The 22,426-nt window shown below is 40.8% G+C and overlaps 2 protein-coding genes across 3 annotated transcripts in view; one reads left to right on the forward strand and one right to left on the reverse strand.

The window, feature by feature from the left end:
- The window catches only part of FLT1 (fms related tyrosine kinase 1), a 161,859-nt gene extending 155,030 nt beyond the window's left edge, over positions 1 to 6,829 (forward strand). The window contains exon 33 of the mRNA XM_019528523.1: positions 3,609 to 6,829. Coding sequence (XP_019384068.1) covers positions 3,609 to 3,810 — 202 coding nt within the window. The 3' untranslated portion in view covers positions 3,811 to 6,829. The remainder of the gene's footprint in view (positions 1 to 3,608) is intronic.
- A 1,155-nt stretch (positions 6,830 to 7,984) lies between these two features.
- PAN3 (PAN3 poly(A) specific ribonuclease subunit) overlaps positions 7,985 to 22,426 on the reverse strand; it is a 99,478-nt gene continuing 85,036 nt past the window's right edge. For both annotated transcript variants that reach the window (XM_019530132.1, XM_019530133.1), the window contains 5 exons: positions 21,953 to 22,092; positions 20,868 to 20,997; positions 18,662 to 18,726; positions 18,191 to 18,329; positions 7,985 to 11,632 (listed from right to left, as the gene is read on the reverse strand). In XM_019530132.1, the coding sequence (XP_019385677.1) occupies positions 11,492 to 11,632; positions 18,191 to 18,329; positions 18,662 to 18,726; positions 20,868 to 20,997; positions 21,953 to 22,092 (615 nt within the window). In that variant the 3' untranslated portion in view covers positions 7,985 to 11,491. The remainder of the gene's footprint in view (positions 11,633 to 18,190; positions 18,330 to 18,661; positions 18,727 to 20,867; positions 20,998 to 21,952; positions 22,093 to 22,426) is intronic.

Raw genomic sequence — 22,426 nt, forward strand, 5'->3', positions numbered from 1 at the left:
TGATTTGGGTCAAACTGTTTTATGCAATGTCTATCCCAGCCCCCTTGTTCCCCCAGACTCCCCCAAAATCCCAGCATGCTCTCTGGGTTGGGCAGGGTTGTCTTCTCCACGGAAGAGCTGGGCCCTCCCCTCTGCTCCCTGGTTGGAGCTCTGGCAGAGACTGCAGCTACAGCAGGGTTTGCCTGGCTCCCCCCTGCCAGTAAAGCAGGAATCCCTGCTCCCATCTGCCACAGCACAGACCCTAGCCCCATGGACCCTAGGCAAGTGGTATGCTAGCTAATGCTGAGAGGTGTCTGTGTGCATCTCCAGTTTCACTGGGACATGCAGAGAGAGCAGTAACTGCTTAAGGCTTTTTGGAGCTAATCAACAGGTCAGCTGGTAAGCTGTTTAAGAAGAGTTTGAACTAATGGAGAAAGGCTACTGTTTTTCTGATGGGCTGATAAACACTTATCAGCTCCCTACTGGCTTGCTTGCCTGTCAGTTTGTTGCAGACAGTATAAAAAGGTGGGGAGGAAGATTGAAAAGCTCTGCATCATCAACAGATGCATGCCCCCCAACCCCCTTGGCTCAGAGTGCTAGCAGGGGTCTGGGGTCTGGCGACACTCCTGCTCCTTAAGCAGTGAGCGGGGAAAAGCCTGGGATCGTGCAGGTGGACCTCCCTAATCAGAACTTCCTGCCAGGGCCTGGCCACACCCCCACTCTGTAGAAGGGAAAGGAGGGCTAATGCCCCCCAGCTTCTAGCCTGAGCCACTGCAGGCGTGTGCCTGAATTTCCTCAGTCCAGAGAGAATGTCTGTCTGGTTACAAACAAGTTCAGCCTAGCCAGGTTAGACTATCCTGCAAAGGTTGAATCAATTCAAGCTGAGGCTTTTTGAATGTCTATTGCTAGCCCTAAAGACATAGAAAAATAAGTTAAGACCTGAGCTGAAGCTTGTTAGCTCAATTTGCAAGATTGTAATAGTTGCCTAAGAAGATATAAATATTTTATTTTGATTAATGCTGCCTCCACCATTCTTAAGTTCAAGGGACTGGGGAAAGAGATCCAACTCCAGTCTTATGCCTGGCATAAAAACCCTGGATCAGAACAAACAAACTCTAAACTGAAATTTACTTCTAAGGTAGGAAGAGCTTCAAACTGCCCTGAACTCCTAAACTGGGAGAGTACTGCCTAAACTAAACTATTCCTAAGAACAGAAAGAAGACCCCAAACTACAACCAGCATCTCAAACCTACCCCAAATAGTCAAATGATACTCCCAAACTAAAACAAACAGGTTGTGGCTGAAGCAGACTCTATAGAACCCTAGCAGCTGCATTCCAACCCTTTCCTTCCCCTCCCAAGCCCTTTTTGCAGATCAGCCCTCTCCATCTGGCTCAAAATTGGACCTGACCATCAAGCACAAAATTTACAGTTTCTCTTTTGAGTGCTGTGCTGGAAGGTTTTGCTCAAGGTAACACCACCACCAGCATCTCATTTTTCTCAGTCAGGCATAGACTAAGTACTCTGGGGAAGTTAGCCACGGCAGGAGCTTGTAGTAGCACTAGAACTGGTTCTAGTCCAGCAGCTTAGGCTAAGTACAGACAGTTAAAATGCCTAAGGTTGATTCAATTCAGTCTTTGCAGGTTAGTCTAAGATGCATAGATTACCTTGAAATAGAAGTGAACAGACATTTACTTTTGCTTCAGGAAATGCAGCCACATGCCTGCACTGACTCAGGCCAGAAGCTGGGAGCTGCTACAGCACAGCAGCTCTGGCTGTGTGTTCATGTCCTCTTCCTGCTACCTGGAGGTCTCTGGGATTTTCATTCCAGAATTACAGCAGCAGGACTCTGCAGGGTTGCTCATCACTTCCTCTTCCTGCTTTCAGGTGCTTCTGGGATTTGTAACCCACAGTTGCAGCTAGAAGTAAGTTTGCATGGAGAAAGTGGTGTTTAACCCCCTTCCCTGGTCCCAGATGGGGTTTGCTGGGGGGCACCCCCCTGCAGTCTGCACTTCATCCCCAGCTGGGTTTGCTACCCCTCCCTCCCCTTTGTCACCCAACCCTCACTGCCCCAGCTAGAGAGCAGAATGGTGGGGCCAGCCCTGCTCTCTGGACCAGACAGCACAGCCCATGGCTGGAAAGCATGCTGGCAGGACTGTGAGTTAACTTGAACTGGAAGGGGTCTGGGACAGAAGTTTCATAAACTGGTTTGACCTAAATCAGTTCAGTCTGATACTACATCCAACCAGGATATTCTTTAAACCAGTTTCAGACATTTTAAAACTGGCTTATATGCACTGAGCTTCTGTTCTGTTGCAGGTTTAAACCAGTTTCTGATCACTTAAACCAGTTTATGTGTAACTTCTCTTCCTAGCCTTTGTGTTTCCTTGAACCTTTCTGTAGCTTTGAGGTTACCGAGTGCTGTTGTGCTGTGGAGGCCTGCCACTACTGGATAATTTTCTTAAAGCTCTGATGTTACGCAAAAACTGCAAAAGCTCAAACATTCAGTTACAAACTGAGCTTCAGGGAAAAAGCAGGAAAAAGATATGAAAGCCAGGTGTGAATAAAGAACTTGCCTGTATTAATCATAACTACTTATGGCTGATGATCCTCTTTGAATGCACAGATGTGCTAATATTGGTGTTTTAACAGGAGGAAAAGGGGAAGCAGCCTTACAAAATGTGATCTGCATTTGCCTTTTACCAGCTTATTGCACCTGAAGGACTCAACAGAGCCTTGCAGTGTGATATGCCCCTGCATTTCCTGCTTAACCCTTTTACAAAGTCACTTCCTTTGGCCTTCATTTTCTGATGACTGGTACATGCAGCTGCACAATTTATCACTGAACTTCTACTAGTGTGGCTCTCTCTCTTTCCACAGAGCTGCAGGCCTAAGATAAAACAACAGGTCAGATCTTCAGAGGCCATGTTAAATGCCATTAACAGGTGTATATGTGTGCACAGTGCTGACTCAGCTGGGTCCCTGAGAGCGCCTTCCTTTGGAGAGCTGGTAGTAAGGTGACCTTGCCAAACATCTGCCGCAATGGCTTGAAGTACAAGATACTAGTGTCCCACAGGAGCTGGTGCTACTGCCCCCGCCCCTCCACCTTTCACTTTCCCACATATGAAATGCCTTGTGCTAAATATCTCAAGGCTTCAGAGCTTCATTTTTCTTGAAAGGTTTTATTGCACAAACAAAAAAACGGTAAGCCTCCTTCAGCCTTGTGGCTCAGGCCAGTGCACTCACCCGCCTTGTGCAGATGAGATGATGTGCTCATGATCTTTTTAACATCTCACCTGTTTCAATTCTTGAACCAGCTTTCTTGAACACTGACAGCTTTAAAGCATTTTACTACACAATATGAAGCAAACAGTAGCATATAGGGATTTGAGAGGTTAGGGGGTTACATCGTGTTATGTCACGGTTGACAGTAGTTTTACTAGGTTAGATTATGGATTTGTATAGGGATAATCCTGCCTCAGGCTGGTGGTTGAACTACATGACCTATGAAGGTCTCTTCTTTTCTATAATTTCATGAATTGGGTGGTTGCCTTTCACAATGCTTCTTTCACCTCAACTATGACTTTCCATGCAATTTTCATGCACTAAGAGCAATTTCTCTTTCTGCAGTCTGAAAGCTGGCAGCAGGAGCAAGGAGTCTGTTTTTTCTGGAATGACCAAGCCAAGTTTCTTCAGTTTCAGCTGCAGCCATCTCAGTGAAGCTAGTCGAAGACTTGCTTATGGCAGCTTGGTGCTGGAGAAGATGAAGACGTGCAAGTCTCCCCCTCCTGACTACAATGCCATGGTCTTCTATTCCCAACCCCCTGTGTGAAGAACTGCTTAACAAAGATTCAGAATATGGATGCAAAAATGCTTAGAGCCCTTTCAAAAGGGCAGCAGCTGGTGCTTCAATAGTTGTGCACGAACAAGCTGAGAGTGAGTCAAATGCAGCAAATGCAAATACACTAGAGTGTTAAAGCTGGAGTGACTTGCTGTATTTGAATTGTTCTCAGCTTGTTCACATGTAAGTTAGAACATACTAGCTGCAGCCCTTTTAAAAAGGCTCCATCCTCTTTAAGCCTACTTTAATCTGAAACATGTTCCTCCTCCTCCCCCCCCCCCCGACAAACTCTCAAATTCAAAAGCTTAAATAGCTGTTTTTTGAGCAATCTGACCTGTTTTCTCTCCCAGGCACTGACTGAAACTCAAATGACCCACTTTCTTTCAGACTGCATTGATTGCAGCACGTGTGTAAAACATTTTAGAGCCTTAGTGCTAAGGCCAAGGGATTGGCTTTCACAAATGTCCAACACCTGTAGTGCTCAAATACCTAGGTTTGCCTGCTCAGTAGTTCAGAAAATTAGGCACCTAATTGCCATAAAGACCCCAATTGACTTCTGGTTCCCCCCAGGCAGCAGTGGAAGATCTGACTCCCATACCAAGTACAACATGTTATTTAAGTGGCATCCCAACCATTTAGGAGCATCAACATTTGAAAACAGGAACCCAATTAGACTCTCCTTAAGGATAGTGTGGTGAAAACAGTATAGTACCGTTCATGCCAGTGTCGGTGAGACAGAGTGGCAAGTGACTAGATGGCGACCTTCCAGGTTGCATATACAGCGAGTCCTGCAATCCATTTCCAGGGACTGAGAAGTTCCAGTACAACAGCCTTTTTGTGGAAGCCAAGTTTACTTGTATAGGACTGGGAGATGAAAGCACTTTTGGCCCCAACTTCTTTTTTCAAGATCATCAAGGCTTTGTACTTCAAGTCTTATGGAAAACTAATGCTTTGAGGGGCCTCCAGTTCTGGTAACCTAGGACTTAAGTTTTAACTTAGCAGTTCCCACACTGGTCTGCAGACCAGTTAGAGCAAAGATCACGCTACCCCCTCCCCTACCCTTTCAGTGAAAATCTTGAGAATGAAACATATTGGTTTACATAAACAGTTAGAAGGTTAACAATGGTCAAAAAAGTCCAGTGGTCACTGTCATGCCACTTTCTTAGACCATAAGAAGAGTCCCTTGAACTAGGAATTTCTACACATGCTCTGCAAAGTGCAGTCAAGGATACAACAATTAAACTTGATTGAATTAATACACTGATATGCTTTCTCAAGCTTGATCAGATCAAGCAAATCATCTTGTACTTCATCATTCTCCCCCTCAATGTGCACTGGAAATATTTAAACTTGAGATGCTTAAGCTAAATTTATTCTATGATACCCGCTGGGCTGTCTAATATATTGCACTGATTATCTCTTACTTATGGGAATCTGTCAGCAATGTAACAAGGTAGCTAATAAGTTCTGTATATTGCTAAAATGAAAAACCAGTTATTAGATGGTGGGGAAAAGATTACTCACCAGTAACTAACGCTGTGTCTTTTGGTGGTGATGGAAGCTCTTCCATAAATGCAACTGAATTTCAAATTCTCTTAATAGTATTTGTGTATTGTAGCAAAAGTATATCAGCAATGCACCTCATATTGTTTGCGTAGCAACTAAGAAAGGAAATTTGTCCTGGACTTTAAAAGCTGTAAAGATGCATTATTCCCCATAAGCTTTGTATGCAATATTAAAAGGCCTTCATAAAAGGTTTATAACAAGTTGGGGGAGAATATTTTCTGCTCTTTTTTTTTAAAGGAGGAAAACACCTTTGTACCAATTATTAAAGAGTGTTTTGTAAGTGTCACTCCTTAGCCAGCTGTTCTAAAGAATGCTCTGTGACTGGCATCTACTCCTATCAAGGGACTGTGATACTGTCTAACTGTGACAATGCATAGTCTCTCAGTGGTGGAGAAATTATCTTGATCAAAATCCAATGGGCAATACCCACTTTCACTATAAAGAATGGATAGTATATCTCTGAAGGAGGGTTGCATAATGTAAATAGGAATTAAATATGCTTTTTGTGCATAAATATTTAAGAACTGGAATACAAGATTACTTTTATATGAACTTTTAAGTTTCTTGGGACATGAATAACGCACACTTTTTCTTACACGTTTTTATATAATAATTGATTGCTAGAATCCTACAATAAACTTTACACTTTGAAAGTCATTTTAAAGTTTTGTATGGGTGATTTGAACAGATGGATTAGAAGACTCCATTGAGACAGTGCTCCCAAATATGCTGACGGCTTTATAGTTAAATAGCAACACCCATGTTTTCTGCAAAAATATACTTCCCACAAGGCACACAAGTGCTATGTTGGACAGTGATTACAATGGCTTGCATGTGAAATGTATAAAATGCACTGAACTGAAAGGTAAGATGGTGTCTGCTACTGCTTCAAGATGTTACTTTACTGGCTTTTGAAAGCCATCTGCAAAGAAAAGCCACTCCTTCCAACATTTCCCTCAAAAAACTGAACATTATCTGGTCAGTGTTTAACTTCTGCCTCTTCCTCTACTCCTACATTAATCCACACCTCTGAAGCAGAGTGGTAAATTGGCAGCAGCCTCTAAGATGCCATGGTAACCCAACACAAAACCTCTGAGCAAATATAATGAGAAAAATCAATGTCAGAAGCACAGAGTAGGTCACAAGAGCCAAAGTCTCATGGCAGTGGTAGTGCTGAACTGCTATCTTGTTTTTCATGCATCTGTTGGCTCTGTGCATGTCTTAACTTACCTTTTCTGATTTGGAGTCTTGTGCAAGGCTTCATTTATTTAAAAGCTCACTTGGAAAGACATATCAGAAGGACACTGGAAGAATGATTGGCCATGCTTGGTATAACTTTGAATATGATCAAGAGAAATTTGTTTTGTACTGATGCCTCATGTACTGTGCCTTTATGCCAATCTAAGGGAGATTTACCATGACTGGCTGATTCTTGCTTTAAATTCAAAAAAGAATCTCTAGGAGGCTACTTCAAGCTGCCATTCAGTAGCCTGGCCAGATACTAAATACTTTTGATGTATTGCTGCATGAGAGGATTCCTAAATTTGTCCCCCCACCCCTGATTAAGGATGCAAGTTAGTATCTAGAAGATCCAAATTAGAAGGAAAGAGGGATGCAGTATTCACCAAACCTTGTGGGTTTATGCTACAGTAGCAAAATTGGGCACTGTTGCAGCACCCCAATTTCAGCCACAGCCACCAACTCCCTCTCACTGGCAGCGGGGGTGGCTTAAGTTAACTCATCTCAGATGGCTCAGAGTCAAGTAAATTCTGCACTGGGATAGCCAGTAGAGTAGTTCTTGGTGTGTCTAGTACAAGTTGAGGTTTGTAGATGAATATTGTAAATAACTAGAAATATCATACTGGAAGAGATACAAAGGCTCATGCTTCTAAACCAGTTATTCTTAACTAAGATGCCATAAGTTCCTTTTGAAGGTGCCACACCAGTATTAGTTATGCAAACACCTACATGTGCTTCACAAGGTAAACCCAGAGATTTCAAATAGAATCACAGAATCACAGAAGTAGGGTTGGAAGGGACCTTGTAGATCTTCAAGTCCGACCCCCCGACTGGGCAGGAGACAATCATGTCAAGGAGGAATTTATCATGCCAAAAACATTCCCACCTGTCATGGCCTTTTTAAATTCTCTGCAACAGAACAGCTGCTTTGTTATTGTTCCAGTCAAGAAATAAGTAAAAAATAAGATCTGGCATATTCTGAGGGGTGCCCTGAGTTTAAAAAAGGGTAAGCACTTGTACTGCAGGTTTGCCACCCCTGTGTGAGGCCTTTTTTTCCCTCCCCAAACTCCTCTCTGCAGTGCAGACATGAGGCATACTAAGGAAGATGCACACTGGCCCAAGATCCCTGGGAATTTGTTTCCCCATTTCTTAAGTTTACATTCTAGTTAATACAAAAAATTATAACCCACTGCTTTTGGTTTACTAGTTACTGCAAGTTACTGAGTAGTGCTGCTGTGAGACTTCTGTAGCAGATGAGAGAGGTGTGTATGTGCATGTAGTTGCTGAACCTACTTTTAAGGAAATGAGAGAGTTAACAGTAGAGAAGTGCTTCCTGCCTTCTGAACTTCTGAGAAGTGCATCAAGCAAGCTTGCTGCAGCTTTATTTTAGTCATATGCAAAATAAACTCTCTAAAGCAATAATGCAATTTAAGGGACCAATAGTCCAGATTCAATTTATGCAAGAAAAACAGAAAATTGACAATTTTACATGTATTATACAAAATCTTATGACATTACATAAACATGTAGGAGGGTTGTGTGGGTACAGAGGACTTCACCCCACTAGTAAGTCACTTTTGCTGGTTAACAATACAGAACAGAATTTGGGGCATTGAAGAGGTCACTTATTCCATGTGTAATTTTCAGATAAACTAACACACATTGTTATTGGACAAGAGATCTTGATAAACATGGATGGAAAGGCATTTTCAACACAGTTTCTTAGAGTTAGGGACAGTCTATTTACGTAAAGCGGACCTGGTTTGATACAAGCAGAAAGGAGCTACTACTTGGACTTGGGGGTTAAGGAAATGCATATTACTATGTCTCTAATGTACAGTATCTAGAAATTTTAGGCCAAGTGGTAAACATCAAATGCAGTTTGCACATCATGATTGTTCAAACCCTGCATTGGAGTCATTTACAGAGTGAAATACAGAAGGAATTTCTGATTGAATGAAATATTGTTCCAATACTAAAGATGTGAAAAAACGCTATTCAGCTTGAGTACTTAGCATGCTCAAAATAAGGCTACATTATTTCTGGTATTCTTTATTAAAAATACTGCTGTACACATGGAGAATGAAAACAGGATTAAAGATGAGTAACACATTGGGATTGTGACATAAAAACATAACATATTGGTGCTTTCTGGGGGAAGCTGTTGACATCTGAATTACTGAAACCAGGGCAAAACAAAAATACGTAGGTACCCTTAACAAAATATTTACAGCATAGTAAATACAGAAACAGAATCTAAAACAGGTACAAAAATTAAAATGACTGACATCACATGATTTCAAAGGTTGTCCCTTCTGTGCTTTTAGCTGTAAAAACTAGGAAGGTCAGCATTATATTCCCAATGGAAGGGTAAGTCCTGGGTGATCACTTGGTTTAAACACACACACAACTCTTCCTATGAATGGGATAGACTACAACTTTAGGACAACCTTCTAAATGGAATTAAAATGGGGTAGAAGGGCTCTCCCCCAAAAACACCCAAGCAGAACTTCAGACTGTTTAAATCATTCCCAAGTATAGACCAAATTAAATAAACAGAAAACAAAGCTCAATGATTTTTTTTTGTTTTATGTATTACCTGACACCAAATATTTTCTGGGTGACATTATGTACTTATGAAAAATTATTAGCTGTCTACCTTTTGTTTTTAAATCAAGTCCTGAGGCAACTAGGGGCTGAAGCAAACTGACATTAAGCAAATACACACAAGTTTGCAATTTAGACTTGTCTTGTAAAGAGTGGTTTGCTGGTCTAGAAAGGATGAGAATTCAAGCCCTATTGTACCCCTGCCTTAAGCTTTCACAAAATATTGGTCCACAAATTAAATTTCTAAAGGTTCCCAAACCCCACAACTGAACAGATGATCCCCTTTCATTTTCAAAGAAAACAATACTGGAAAAACCTCAGCCTGCTTATAAATTAAGCATTTCATAGTTCTTCTAGAATACAAGTACTTCTTTTTTGTACAAAAGAATTACAATATGATTTGTCAAAAAACATATAAAAGACAGCTGCTCTTCCTCAAATACATGAGCTAATGATAAAAGACTGTTTTGCATGTTCACTTCTCAAAGTTCCTGTTCCTTTTACATTAAAAAGAACAATATTGTGGCAATTGTCATCTTTTGAATATTAAACATTATGTTCCTTTTAAAATTCATTCAATCAAATGCAACAATAATTGATTTTTAAACTCAACAACTGATGCTACCTAATGTGGATTCAACCACATGGTCTAAAATGTGTAAAGCATGTCCCTAGTCTTCAAAGCTTTCGATGTGAAGAGAGTTGCTTTTCTTGATGCAAGTCTCAAGGCGGAGAATCATTTTAAAGCTTATAAAAGTGGACAGAGAAATATTAAAAACTTCTCTGAAAACTACAAATATTGAGAATTATTAAAATTGATGCCAGTAACATCAGTTGCAAGTGCTTAGAGTCTGTCCTGACCTTTTGAGTTCCCACATTTTCTTCACGGTGAGCACCCAGTGCTATTAAAACATTCAGTGCTGGGAAAGGATAGATACAGTCTTCACTACTGCTTTAAGAAAGGAAATTCCTACATATTTGGCAGTCTTCGGTATCAAAGTGTAGGTGTTTATATTTTTACTATAAATCCCAGGAATACCCAAGTTTGGAGACAACTGCATGTCCAAATATTAGAAAGTTAATTGAGGAAAATTCCAGACTTTTGAGACTGAATTACTTCAGGAATATTCATGTGTTGAGTATTATCAAAAGTAATATTACTTTGGGCTAAGCAGTGACTGCAAAAGGCACAGCAGATCATTATCTCTCCAGATTCAGGTTGTAAAACTTCAAAAGCTCTTGATGCCAGACAACTGCTGTGTTTAGTTAATCTTCTTAACAGTGTCTTTGTATCTGTATCCAGTGTAGAGTACCATAATAAAGCTGTGGTTCAAAGAACAGAACTTTATACAAAAATTATACTGTAAATAACCTAAAGTAATACAATCCTGAAACTTCAGGCATTTAACACAATTTCTTTAAAAAAATTCTATTAAAAAAATTGCATAAATGTAAATGCATCTGACTAGCAGGAAAACATACAAACAGTTTTTAAAAGGCGCTGGTTGTGTATGGAACAAATTTAATATGCTCCTTAAATGACAGATGTTTTTCTAGGCGTTTCAAATGATGCTATTTTGTCACTTTGCTTAGACAAAGATTAATCAAATGAGAGGGGATTTTATATGTCAAATAACTGATACTTTCACTTGATTTCTTTCTTTTTTTTAAAATTGCATCTTCTGGCTTGGCTTGTTAACTAACAGTGGGTGGCATACAGAGCTTGCATACAACACACTTTTACAGAGGATACAAACTAAATGGTAATTTATAGAACACAATTTCTATGAAATTATTTACCTGGTCCTTTATGTTATTCTGGGTGCAAATAATATCAAAATGAATAAATTCTGCTATATCCTCAGTGACAAAAATGTATCCCAGAAATGTCCTTGCAAAGAGTTTCCCTTAATAAGTATACAATGTGGCAAAACTTCAGAGATCAGAAAAGTCTTAAAAAAATTAAAATTAGTGCATATACAAGTGGAAAAAATAAAAGCAGGAACATCATGCACCTGATGTGTTCCTTAATCTAAAATAAATTCTTCACAGATAAAGCCTCCAATGGCAGCCATAGCTCTAGGATAAGTGAAACATTCTTCCCTTCAAGTAACAGTGTACCTGACTGAAGTGCAAGCAGCTTTGCTCATCTCCTGTTTGTTTCCCAAATGTGAAATGAGATGACAACAACAACTCAGCTGTAGTGCAATTTGCTATTGGTTAAGTTCCTCAGCAATGTCCTGCATACTTTCAGCAAATACTACAACTGACCATTTGCGGCTGCAATCAGTTCTTGAAAAGTATTTTCAAAGCAGCGTTTTAAATCGCTGTAAGTTACCACAAGTACACTCTTCTCGTCTCTGGAAATGAGGCTTATTTTTTCTGGCACACCAGCATCTAACTGTAACAAGAATGCAAAAGGGAAAATAAAGACTCATGTGAAAGAAATGGCAACACATTTTCCCAATTACAGAAGTGATCAATTGCTTAGTGAGATTTGTGGTTTCTTTTCATGCAATTCATTTCCAGTCTACTCATATAGTGCCCGTAGCCAGGACATTCTCACACTTGTAAAGCCCAAATTATACCTTGACCCTCGTGTGTATTCTAGATCTTTACTAATAGTTTCAAGAGGATTGTCAACTTTTTCTGAAATACCACTCTCCCCCCAGGGAATCAAGAAAACCTGGGATAATCTTCAAGTCTACACAAGATACAGAAATTAAATTTCCATGCAACTCGCCTGATAATACCTCTGATCCACTAGTAACAAAGGATGGTCTTAGCCTTTATTAACAGGATAGGACAGGACAGACACTGCCTGAGTAATTTGAGCACCTTGCTATAATGGTTTGCAATGCCTGAAACCTGCATGCCCAACTACTACTGAACACTGAAGAGGTTAACATAATTAACAAGCTTCCATATTTTCTATATGGCACACTTCTTTTTGTCAGCCCACGACAACAAAGTTATCAAATCTTGATCCATGAAACATAGCTAAAGCAGATGTAAGCAGAAGAAACCTTTAATATATTGTTGAAACATTTATGGAAACAAGAATTTCCTTTTGACTTCAGTAGAGTAGCTCTGAAGGTAAATCTAGATGAAACCTTCAACTACCTTTCACTTCACTTGTGTCATTATTTTATTATGGTATCTTTTATTAGGCCAACTGAGTAGTTGGAACAAAAGTTCTTGGCAAGCTTTCAGGCACAGTCACCCTTCTTCAGGCATAGGGAGTCTCTGCCGGTCAAACTCCCTATGCCTGAAGAAGGGCGACTGTGCCCGAAAGCTTGCCAAGAATGTTTTCCCAACTACACAGTTGATCTAATAAAAGATATCACATTTACTCAAAGAACCTTGCCTGCTTAGATCTTTAAACCAACACAGCTACAACCAAAAACCCAGCATTATTTTTTACAATATCCTCCAATCAGTGGTGTATCTTTTGAGTCGAAATTTACATTTTTCAAATTGAAACAGGCCATGTAAGAAATCTGTGGAATCTCTGTAACTGGAGGTATTCAGGGAAGTATTAGGTAAACCACATGAGGAGTGATCTGGGCCAGGGCTGTCAAACTTCTAGGTCACACACCTGCAGTCCACACTCTGCACAGGCCACATCTGCCCATATGCTGAGGGGCACATGCCATGCCACCTGCCAGGTGCCCTCCCACTGTGTCGATGGCCCCAGGTCTTAAATACTGCACCACATGCCCCCCCACTGCCACATGCAGTGAGTGCTGCTGGCTCTGCATGCCATGTCATATCTCCCCCCACATACACATCTGCCCCCAGTATCCTGCTGGGACACCACACAGAGTTCCTAGGTCTCCTCCTGACATCTGGCTGCAAACTCCCTTGGCCCCATGGATACAGCCACCCTATCCCGAGGGTGGTGACAGGAGGTGAAAGCAGGAGGAAGGAGCAGGAATCCAGAGACAGTGGCAGCAACTGGAGTGGTGGGGGGAGCAGCACCCAGACCAGGACCCCAAGGGCTGCAGGTTAATCACTTGGGGGCTGCATGCAGCCCACAGACTCCCAGTTGAACTGTCCTGATCTAGGCATACTTAACCCCGTCTCAAAGGACAGGGATGGACAGATGGTCTAGACTCTAGCTCAGTGAGGGCTAACCTTTTTGGCCTATGTGCCACAATGTAAGCCTTGAACACTCCAAGTGCCATTCTGATTCTCTTCTCCTGCCTCATCTATTATTCTGTTTTCTGATCCCTACCCTGTTTACTATAAAATGGTTATACTCCCTTATGGTAATGTTTAAGGGATTTTTAACATTTATTTCACACTACATGCTCTGTTGTCCAAGGACAAACTGCACAGCATCATGGCACAGATACATATCCTAACAGGGTAATGTGAATAGTACTAGATTTTTGGATACTATAGTAATAAGTGCTATTGGTACAGATGAATATTCAGTTATGCCCCACTGTACAGAGGAACAGGAGAAGCAGGTCAGCGGCTGAGTTCCTTTTGGGTTGTGCGGTGTTGTCAGAGGCAGCATAGCAAGATATGAAACACTTTGGAAAAAGATACAGTCTACAGATCTGAAAATAGCACAGAATTAGTATCTCCTGAAGTGTAGCCTCAAACTTATGCATGGCTTCAGGCAGCCCAAAGCAAAGATAATACTGTTTTTAATTCTTTAATTCCCCACAAACATTTCTGTTATTAGAACAGATTTTTACAAGAGTTTTAAGATGAATGGTGGTCATTATATCAAAGTCAAGTGTAACCATCATCTTCCACTACTGCATCACATGCAGCAGCTGAGAGTTATCCTGATGAATTTGGAAAAAAGCTGCTCAGTAATTAAAGAGCCATGCAGCTGTATGTACTTGAACAGTTGTGACTACTTCCTACCTTTCTGGTTAGATAAAATTGCAATTCACCTGAAACACTTATTTTACGCTTCCTTCGTCTTATGCTTCTTGAATAAGTTCAAATCTTGAGAATTGGTATTTCAACCACAAAAGCATGAAAACTTCAGTGTCCAAATCTACTGAAGTGGAAGGCAGGTAGAGATGCACCTTACAGACTAACTAAATCAGATGCATAAGCTTTGGGAACTCAATCTCACTTCATCAGATGCTGTGAAAGACTTGTTGCTTTCAGGGGTGCTTTCTATAGAATGTTTTAATTATAGGATGCGGAAATTCTCCAGAACCACATTTTTTGCCTGATGGGTCTATGACCCTGAAAATAACCACTGCCATAAAGGCTATGAGGAAAAGACATTCAGCAATAGTCTCTTCCCTGACCTGCACAATCCAGACCATCCTCCTTTGGACACAGAACTAGAGGAACACCCTTTGATTATTGCGACTCATCACCTTGTTTAAGCATCAACACACCTTCTTTAGGTCTCTTGCAATTTTTCCTTTTGGTCTAATCACAATTTAAAACAGTATGTGGAGACTAACTGAAGAGGGAAAGAAAATGAAGGCAGTGTTTGCCAATGGCAAATACAGTGGAAGTTTTAATTAGAACTCAGTAGTTGCTAGCATCTAAAGATGTCTGAATGGTCAAACTTTCTGGGAAGAGAAAAATGGGTTCATTCCCAGTATTATTCCCTATCGGAGCAAAAAGCAGGAACAAAAAATTAAAAATGTTTATTTTTAGACTGTGATTTATACTTAATAAGCATAATGACTGATTAAACATCCTAAGGACTACTAAGGTTCAAGATCTGCATGCTTAGAGGAAAAAAGTCACTGGATGTGCTGTTTGCTTATGGGGTCAGAAACATTTCCCTTGGCTGCCAACGCTGAAGATTCTGTGGTCACTTCATGCTTTCCCCACTGACATGCATGAGTGCTCAGCTGAAGTCTGCCAGTAATCTGGTTGGAAAATGTCCCATTTAAGCCAATAGGCACGTTCAGCTTGCAGCCCTTCCAATCTTGAGCTGTTCTCGGACAAGTGACTGGAGTAAGACAGCCCAGGTGTCTAGGTTATGGAATCACAGGGCGTGTCTACTTGAGTCATTTATTACAGAGCTGCCTGTTAGCTCTGTAGTAAAGTCCCTGTGTCTACACAAGGCCCTATTAGTTTGCAGTAAACTAATTAACTCCTCTGTAGGTTAGTACTTGTAAATATAGTACTAACCTAAATACAAGTAAATAAAAATACTAACTTACAACAGAGTTCTTTACTGTGCAGCAATGCACATGTAAATGCCGATAGGCTGGCTGGGGCATGAGAGTGCTTCAGTGCAGGAGCTGCCCCAGCCAGCCCCTCCGCAGCATGCTGAGCCGGGTTGGAGCAGTCCTGGGCTGGCAGGCTAACCCCCCAGACTCCCTGCCAGCCAATGCTGCTCCACCCCAAGCTCAACATGCTGCAGTCCCAGGCATGCAAGTAAATGCGGTGTCCAGGAACAATAAACTCCAGTACAATATGCACCGGAGTTTATTGCTTCACATTAACTGCATGTTTAGATGCATCCACAGAGTCACAGAAAACTTGGGCTGGAAGGGGACTTCTGGCAGTCATCTATTCAAACTCTCTGCTTAAGGCAGTATCAACCCTGTCTAAACCATCCAAGTCCTTGTCTAACCTACTCCTACAACTACACAATCAACCCTGTCACAACTAAAAGGCACACTGGATCCTAACCAGGCACAGGTGGAGCAGGTGGGCAGTGGCAGTCAGTTTCCTACTGCTGCAAGCGCTGTTAAAAAAAAATACACTTGAGGGATCCAAGGAAGAACCTCTGTCTCCCGACCCACTACAGAGGAAGACCTCCCCTCCACCCAAGTCTGTACCAATCTGACCATGAGGAAAACTTTCTTCCTTATCCCAAATGTGGTGATCAGTCTGACCCTGAGCAGAAGGGCAAGACCCTTGAACCAGGAAACTTTAGGCTTCAGAGCTAGCAAGAGCATTGGCATGTTCCAGTCTAAATCCCTTACCTTCATAGATTTCTAGAATTTGAAGTGACCTGGTAGATCATCGGGTCTGCCCCCCTCCTCTTGGCAGGAAAGAGCGTTGGGGTTAGGTAACCCCAGCCAGATGCTCATCTTGAATATCTCCAGGGAAAGGGAAAGCACCACCTCCTTGGGATCCCATTCCATATTATGGCAATCCTTACTGTAAATAATGTCTTATGTCCCACTTAAATCTGTTCTCCTTCAGTTTGTGGTCATTATTTCTGGTAACCCCGAGGGGTGCCCCGGTAAACAGTGTCCCCTATTCCCTGCTGGCCCCTCCAATGAGTTTGTAGGCAGCCACAAGATCGTCTCTCAGCCTTCTCTTGCGGAGGCTGAAGAGATTCAGATCCCTCAGTCTGTCATCATAGGATCTTACCTGCAGGCCCCCAACCATACGAGTAGCCCTTCTCTGAACCCTCTCAAGGTTATCCATACCCCTCTTGAAGTGCGGCGCCCAAAACTGGACACAGTACTCCACCTGCGGCCTCACCAATGCCGCATAGAGGGGAATTATCGTTTTCCAAGACCTGCTTGTGCTGCTCCTGCTGATGCAAAAAAAGAGCGCAGCTAGCCTTGCTTATTACCTTGTCACACTGGCAACTCATGTTCATTTTTGCATCAACCAGGACTTCAAGATATCTTTCGACTGTTGTGGTACTCAGAATGGTACCCCTCACAGTCTTTAGGTGTGCTGAAGACTTTCTCCCCAGGTGCAACACCTTGCATTTATCCTTGTTGAACTGCATCCTATTCTGATCTTCCCACTTCCCCAAATCTGCCTGAATTTGCTCCCTGCCTTCCAGTGTGTTCACTATGCCTCATAGTTTCATGTCATCTGCTTTGGCTGCAGCCAACACTCCATACTTCTGAGGAAGGTGAAAAAAACTCCGCCAGACACCTATAGCAACAGAAGGGGTAAAAATCCTTCCCAGCCCCATGTGGCAACCAGTAAAGCATCAAAAAAACCCCCAAAACCCAAATACCCTCCATTCTGCTCTGGAACCTGGGAGCAGCAGTATCACTCCACACATAGCACCCTTACTGGACTGCCAGAACTCCCCTTTCCGAATCCTCTCCCATACATTAATCCCAGCTCTTTTAACCTTCTTTCATAACTAAGTCTGCTGTGGAGTGTTGCTTCTTTCTCCTACTGCCAAGCATAGTTCTTTCTAACATCCACCTACTTTAGGCAGCACAGATCATTATAATCTCCCCAAAATCCCTCTGCTGTTCTTTACAGAGCACTCCAGGCATAGCTGCTTTTAGATCATCCCTGACTAATTGCTTATCCAACTTCCTGTTGAAAAACTCCAACGATGAAAACCACCAGTCTATTCTACTGCTGTTCTAACAGTGAAGCTTTTCATGATATCCCCTGCTATGCTGCTGCAACTTCAAGCCACTAGTATGCGTCCTGCTCTCTGCAGCATCAGAAAAAGGCGTCTCCCTCTTCTTCACAAGCTCTTCAGATATTTAAAGACTGCTATCATGTTCCCTTTTAGCTGCCTTTTCTGCAAGATGAACAAGCTCTCTTCTTTCAACTTCTAGCTTTATTTTCCAAGTCCTTCTCCATTTTTGTCCCCTGCTTCTGGACCCCATAAACTTCTCCAGTTAAAATGTGGAGCCCCAAACTGCAAACAATATTCTTGATGAGGCCTAACCAGTGCACTATTACCTCCTGTGTCTTCCTAGGCAGAAGCATGTATAATTTGCATGCTGCTTAGAACTTCTGCTGTACTGTGGACTATGGCTTGATACCTTAATGGGCCATGGATAATCCTATACAGTATTACTGATTTCCCAGTTTTAATACTAATTTGTACCATTTTTAACTACTCATGACTGCTGTGTGTTGATTTAGTGAATGATCTATTCTCATTCAGCTCAGGAAAAATACATTGAGAAATCAACAGAATCAATCTACCCATAACGGTTTTGTTTCAAGAGCTCAATATCACATGAAAGGAAGGGAAATTAAATAATTCATTAAAAGAAAAATTGGTACAGTTTACCTTGTTAAGACATGAGATAATGTGACTGAGGTCAATCCAAGGAGTACCCGCTTCTGTCACCTGATGGAAAAGGTGATCTCGAAAGAGCTTTAGTAAATATCTGTCTCCAGTTTCTGACCAAGTTGGGTCTTTCTGAAACCTGGGAAAAAAGTTTCAGATTAACAGTCAAAACTAAACATATGCTCAGTAGCTCTTCAGACTAAACTGTTTGATTAATCCTGATGCTCTACCAGGCAGCTGCATATTACAATATGCTATTAAGTATTAGTCCCTCTCCTGTTCTAAAGTATATGGAAAATATGGAAATTTCTCAAGCAATTGAAGTGAAGTTCAGGTTTGCTAAAAGTTTGGAGCCAGGGGTATTTAGTATTTGCAGACTGGAACAATCAGATTGTATTACGGGGGAAGAAACTTGGAATTATAAATTAGATTTTATGTACTCTACTATGAATTAAAAGTAGTGTTTCTTACTCTGGCCTCTCATTGATTGTTCCCAATTTTGCTAGAAGCCTAAATAACCTTCCATTTTGCACCTCCTATGGAACAAGAAAAGGATTGTTAGTCAGTCTTTGCATGGAAAATAGAAACCTAGACACTTCTGCATGCACAAGATAAAGTAAAGCAAGATCTACTTAGTACAGCAAAACTACAAAGACCCCTACAGAAATTTTACATTTTCAGTAGTTGGTTTAATACACTGTACTGAATATTCAGTGAGAAGTTTACCAGTGTGAAAGTCCAGACTTTCCAGCAAGTATTCTACATTGTTGTCCCAGCAAGAACTCAACCAGCTGCTTCATTTTTCAGTGTAGAATCTCCAGTTAACCTAACTTTATGGCATAAAATACGGTGGTATTTTAAAACAGAACAAAATGCTAGGGCTTAACATGGAGAAGGACCACAAGTTAGGGTAGCAGGACCTGCAGTCATACAATATACTATAGTTTACATGCTCTCTCTCTCACACCTTGGTTATGTGGGTCACACAGCTTCTTTCCCACCCCCCAGCTTTTTTCTGAAGACTGTTAGTAAATGGTGGTTTGCAACCTGACTTACCATTCTTGCCATTTGAATGTGCAATTAATATCAGCTCCAAGACCAATTTGGATACAAAGCACATATGTGCAAAAAGAACACTCAAAGTTAATGGGTAGAAATCTAAAGTAGCTTCAACCATAAGACCATCACTGACAAATACAGAATCAACATTGAAAAAAACACCACACAAATGGCATGTGCTTCATTGTTTAGACAACTGAAAACTGATTTTACACACTCCTTCCCCTACTGCTTAAGAATCTAATTAGAAAAGACTATTCTGTTTTTATTTCTAGAGTACTTCACATTCAGGGAATATGTCTTTTATTTAAGTAGATGCTTTTAAACACAAGCTTCCAGATGGAAAAAATAAGATTTTTGTAATTCACCATTATTATACATCTCTAAAGGCCCAGTTCTATCACCATTACTCATACTGAACAGTATGTTAGTCCAGGAATAGTTACCCTAATTTCAACAGGATTATTTGTGGAATAACTTATTAGTCAACATGTTTAAGGGTGCCAGAATAAGCACATTCAAGTAAATACTTACCCTGTAGTAGGCAGAGCAATAGCTTGACAGATAAGGAAAGAAAGTCTTACAAGGGGAAGAGATTTGCCTGTGGTCACTCAACAACAGAGCCAGGAATAAAATCCAGACTCCTGTACCCTATGCTAATGCTTCAGTTACTAGCTCACACCACCTCCCTTCAAAATCCTTCAATGTAAGGGTAAGATTAAGGAAAACACCACAAAGAATGAGTGAATTAACACCCTACTTGGAACAGCACACACCTCTAGCCAATACTTTCTCAAGTGACAGGAAGAAGTGAGAACATCCTGTCGTGTACCTTGGTCGGTCTTGCTGTGAAGGAAAGCTCACAATCAGGGACTTGTGGTTGTTAAGTCACGTAAGAGTCAAACCCTCTTTACAGAACTAAGTATGTATTAGCACATGAAAGCATAGTTACCTCCTTGACTGACAACTGTATGTGCCTTGACTGAATGTGAAAGACTATAAGCAGTGCAGCGTGAGCTGATTTTGTCAATGACAGTGAAGATAACAGCTTTAATCTCTACTACTTTAATTCACTGTAATAGGGAGTAGTATGGAGTAAGCAAAAGAATACTGGATTCTGAATGTGAGGAATCAAGCAAAAGCAGCATTTGAAGCAATACTGATTTCTAATTCAAGTTTCTCAAACAAGTGAGAACATCTGATGGACTGAAGATCAGATGTACACAAATACAACACAACACTGCTCTTCATTCTACAGAGATAAGGTGAAATGTAAAAACATTTTCCTCCCAAGGTTATTGTTGGTTAGCAGAAGAATGGCACTTCCGCTGAAGCTCAAAAATGTCCTGGTCAAGAACTAGCTACACCTCAAGGTACCATCAAGCTTACAATCACAATTAGGAGACCCTGTGTTCAGACTGAAGTCTACCCAACTCTCACCCTGTGCAGTGAATTGTCTTGGTTATTTTTCCAAAGACATATAAGAAATAGGGGCTGTGCTCTATTGAGGCAATTAAGCACTGAATTCTTGTGCTGGCAAGGTCAATGGTAAAATACCAACCATTTCTGCTCAGAAGATACGGGTCATACCATAGGTTGCACCTACTGAATGATTTACCTTTGCAAGGTCTTCCTCTATAACATCATTTCGCATCTGAGCAGCATCCAACTGAGTATAGAATCGTGCACCAATCATAGGCATGATATCATTTACACTGCGAAGCCTGTTTTGGTCAGTCAGCAAATACCTGCCAAAGACATAAAGAGAAGTTCTTCAACCGCAGACTGATATCAGACTAATTTACCGCTCTAAATTTCTGCTTCTTCAGAACCAAATTCCTATTTAATGCATAAAATGGCAGCTAATATTGCCTTTTAAAAAAAATGTAAGAACTCAAACAGCAAAGAAAACATTTGCTTTGATTTACCTACAAGTTGTGTTTCTAGTCAGTCATTAGAGAAAGCATTCAATATGCTGAAGAATACTCACATGACAGTGTAGAACCAGCAAAGGCATGTTCAACATTAGGAGAATATACAGACTGAAATTTTCAAGTGATAGTTATTTTTCAAATGAGGAGGGGTACACCAAGGAACAAATACTCCCATTTCTCTCTCTTGGGTTCTAAGGGGGGTATGGGAAATAGTGACTATATTAAAAAGAAAAAAGTAAATCAACTCTTATCTCTTTGGTCACAAAGGCAGCAACCTCATTACTGAATAATTTCTGGATGTGACATTTTTAAGTTTAGTGATGTGATTACAGTTTGCATAAAATGGCAAAAACAGGTTTTAAAAAGGAAGTTTAGAATTGTAAAAGCTTTCACTAGTTCTCCGATTTTTTTTAAACAAAATCTTTTGGATAAAACAATTACACATCACTTGCTGAAAGAACATGTTAGAGTGTATTTACTATACATGTCAAAGAAAACATACAAAACTGGTTTTGAAAAAACAAAGTCTAATAACGTGTTTTACCTACAGTGAAGATAGTTCAGTGTCACTAATGCCGCCTAGATAACTTGTAATAATTTTGGTTACTGCACAACATTTAATATATTTGAAATGTATCTGAAAATAAAAACCATCTATGTAGCATCTTCCCACTGATATTATTCTGTATCTTAAAATTCAACTTTTTTTCAATTTAAATTGTATCATCATATAAAATGCAACACCCAAAATATTTTATACTGAACTTACAGAATTAGATTCTTCAGATCAGAGGAATAGTTGATTGTCACCAATTCCATAGCTTTCTGCAAGTTCTCTCTTTGTATTCCTGATACACAGTTGCAAGCCAATGCCAACACAACTTTTCCTAGGGACATCAGATCTGCTTGCTGAAAGAAACAAACAATTGTGATTAGACTCAAAACACAAATACATTACATAATTTGTATCCCAGTTTGCAATGCATTTCATTCACAGCAGCTTCCCAAATTAAGGTGAGCTGCATGGCTATGGCTTTCACTTCAAAGAGTGCCAGTTATCCACTCAGCTGGAGCTCATCAGTCCCAAGCAACTGATCAGGGAAACCTGAAATAAAAGCTGCAACAGTCCATGCAACTATTTGCTGCACCTATATACACTCCCACCTAGTTTGCAAACTCTCATTTTTCCAGTGGGGTAAGAAATCTCACTCCACAAAGACTCTGAGCTCCCCTGTATAACTGT

This window comes from Crocodylus porosus, unplaced genomic scaffold (genome assembly GCF_001723895.1).
Source record: "Crocodylus porosus isolate Cpor-Errol unplaced genomic scaffold, CroPor_comp1, whole genome shotgun sequence".
NCBI classification, from domain to species: domain Eukaryota; kingdom Metazoa; phylum Chordata; order Crocodylia; family Crocodylidae; genus Crocodylus; species Crocodylus porosus.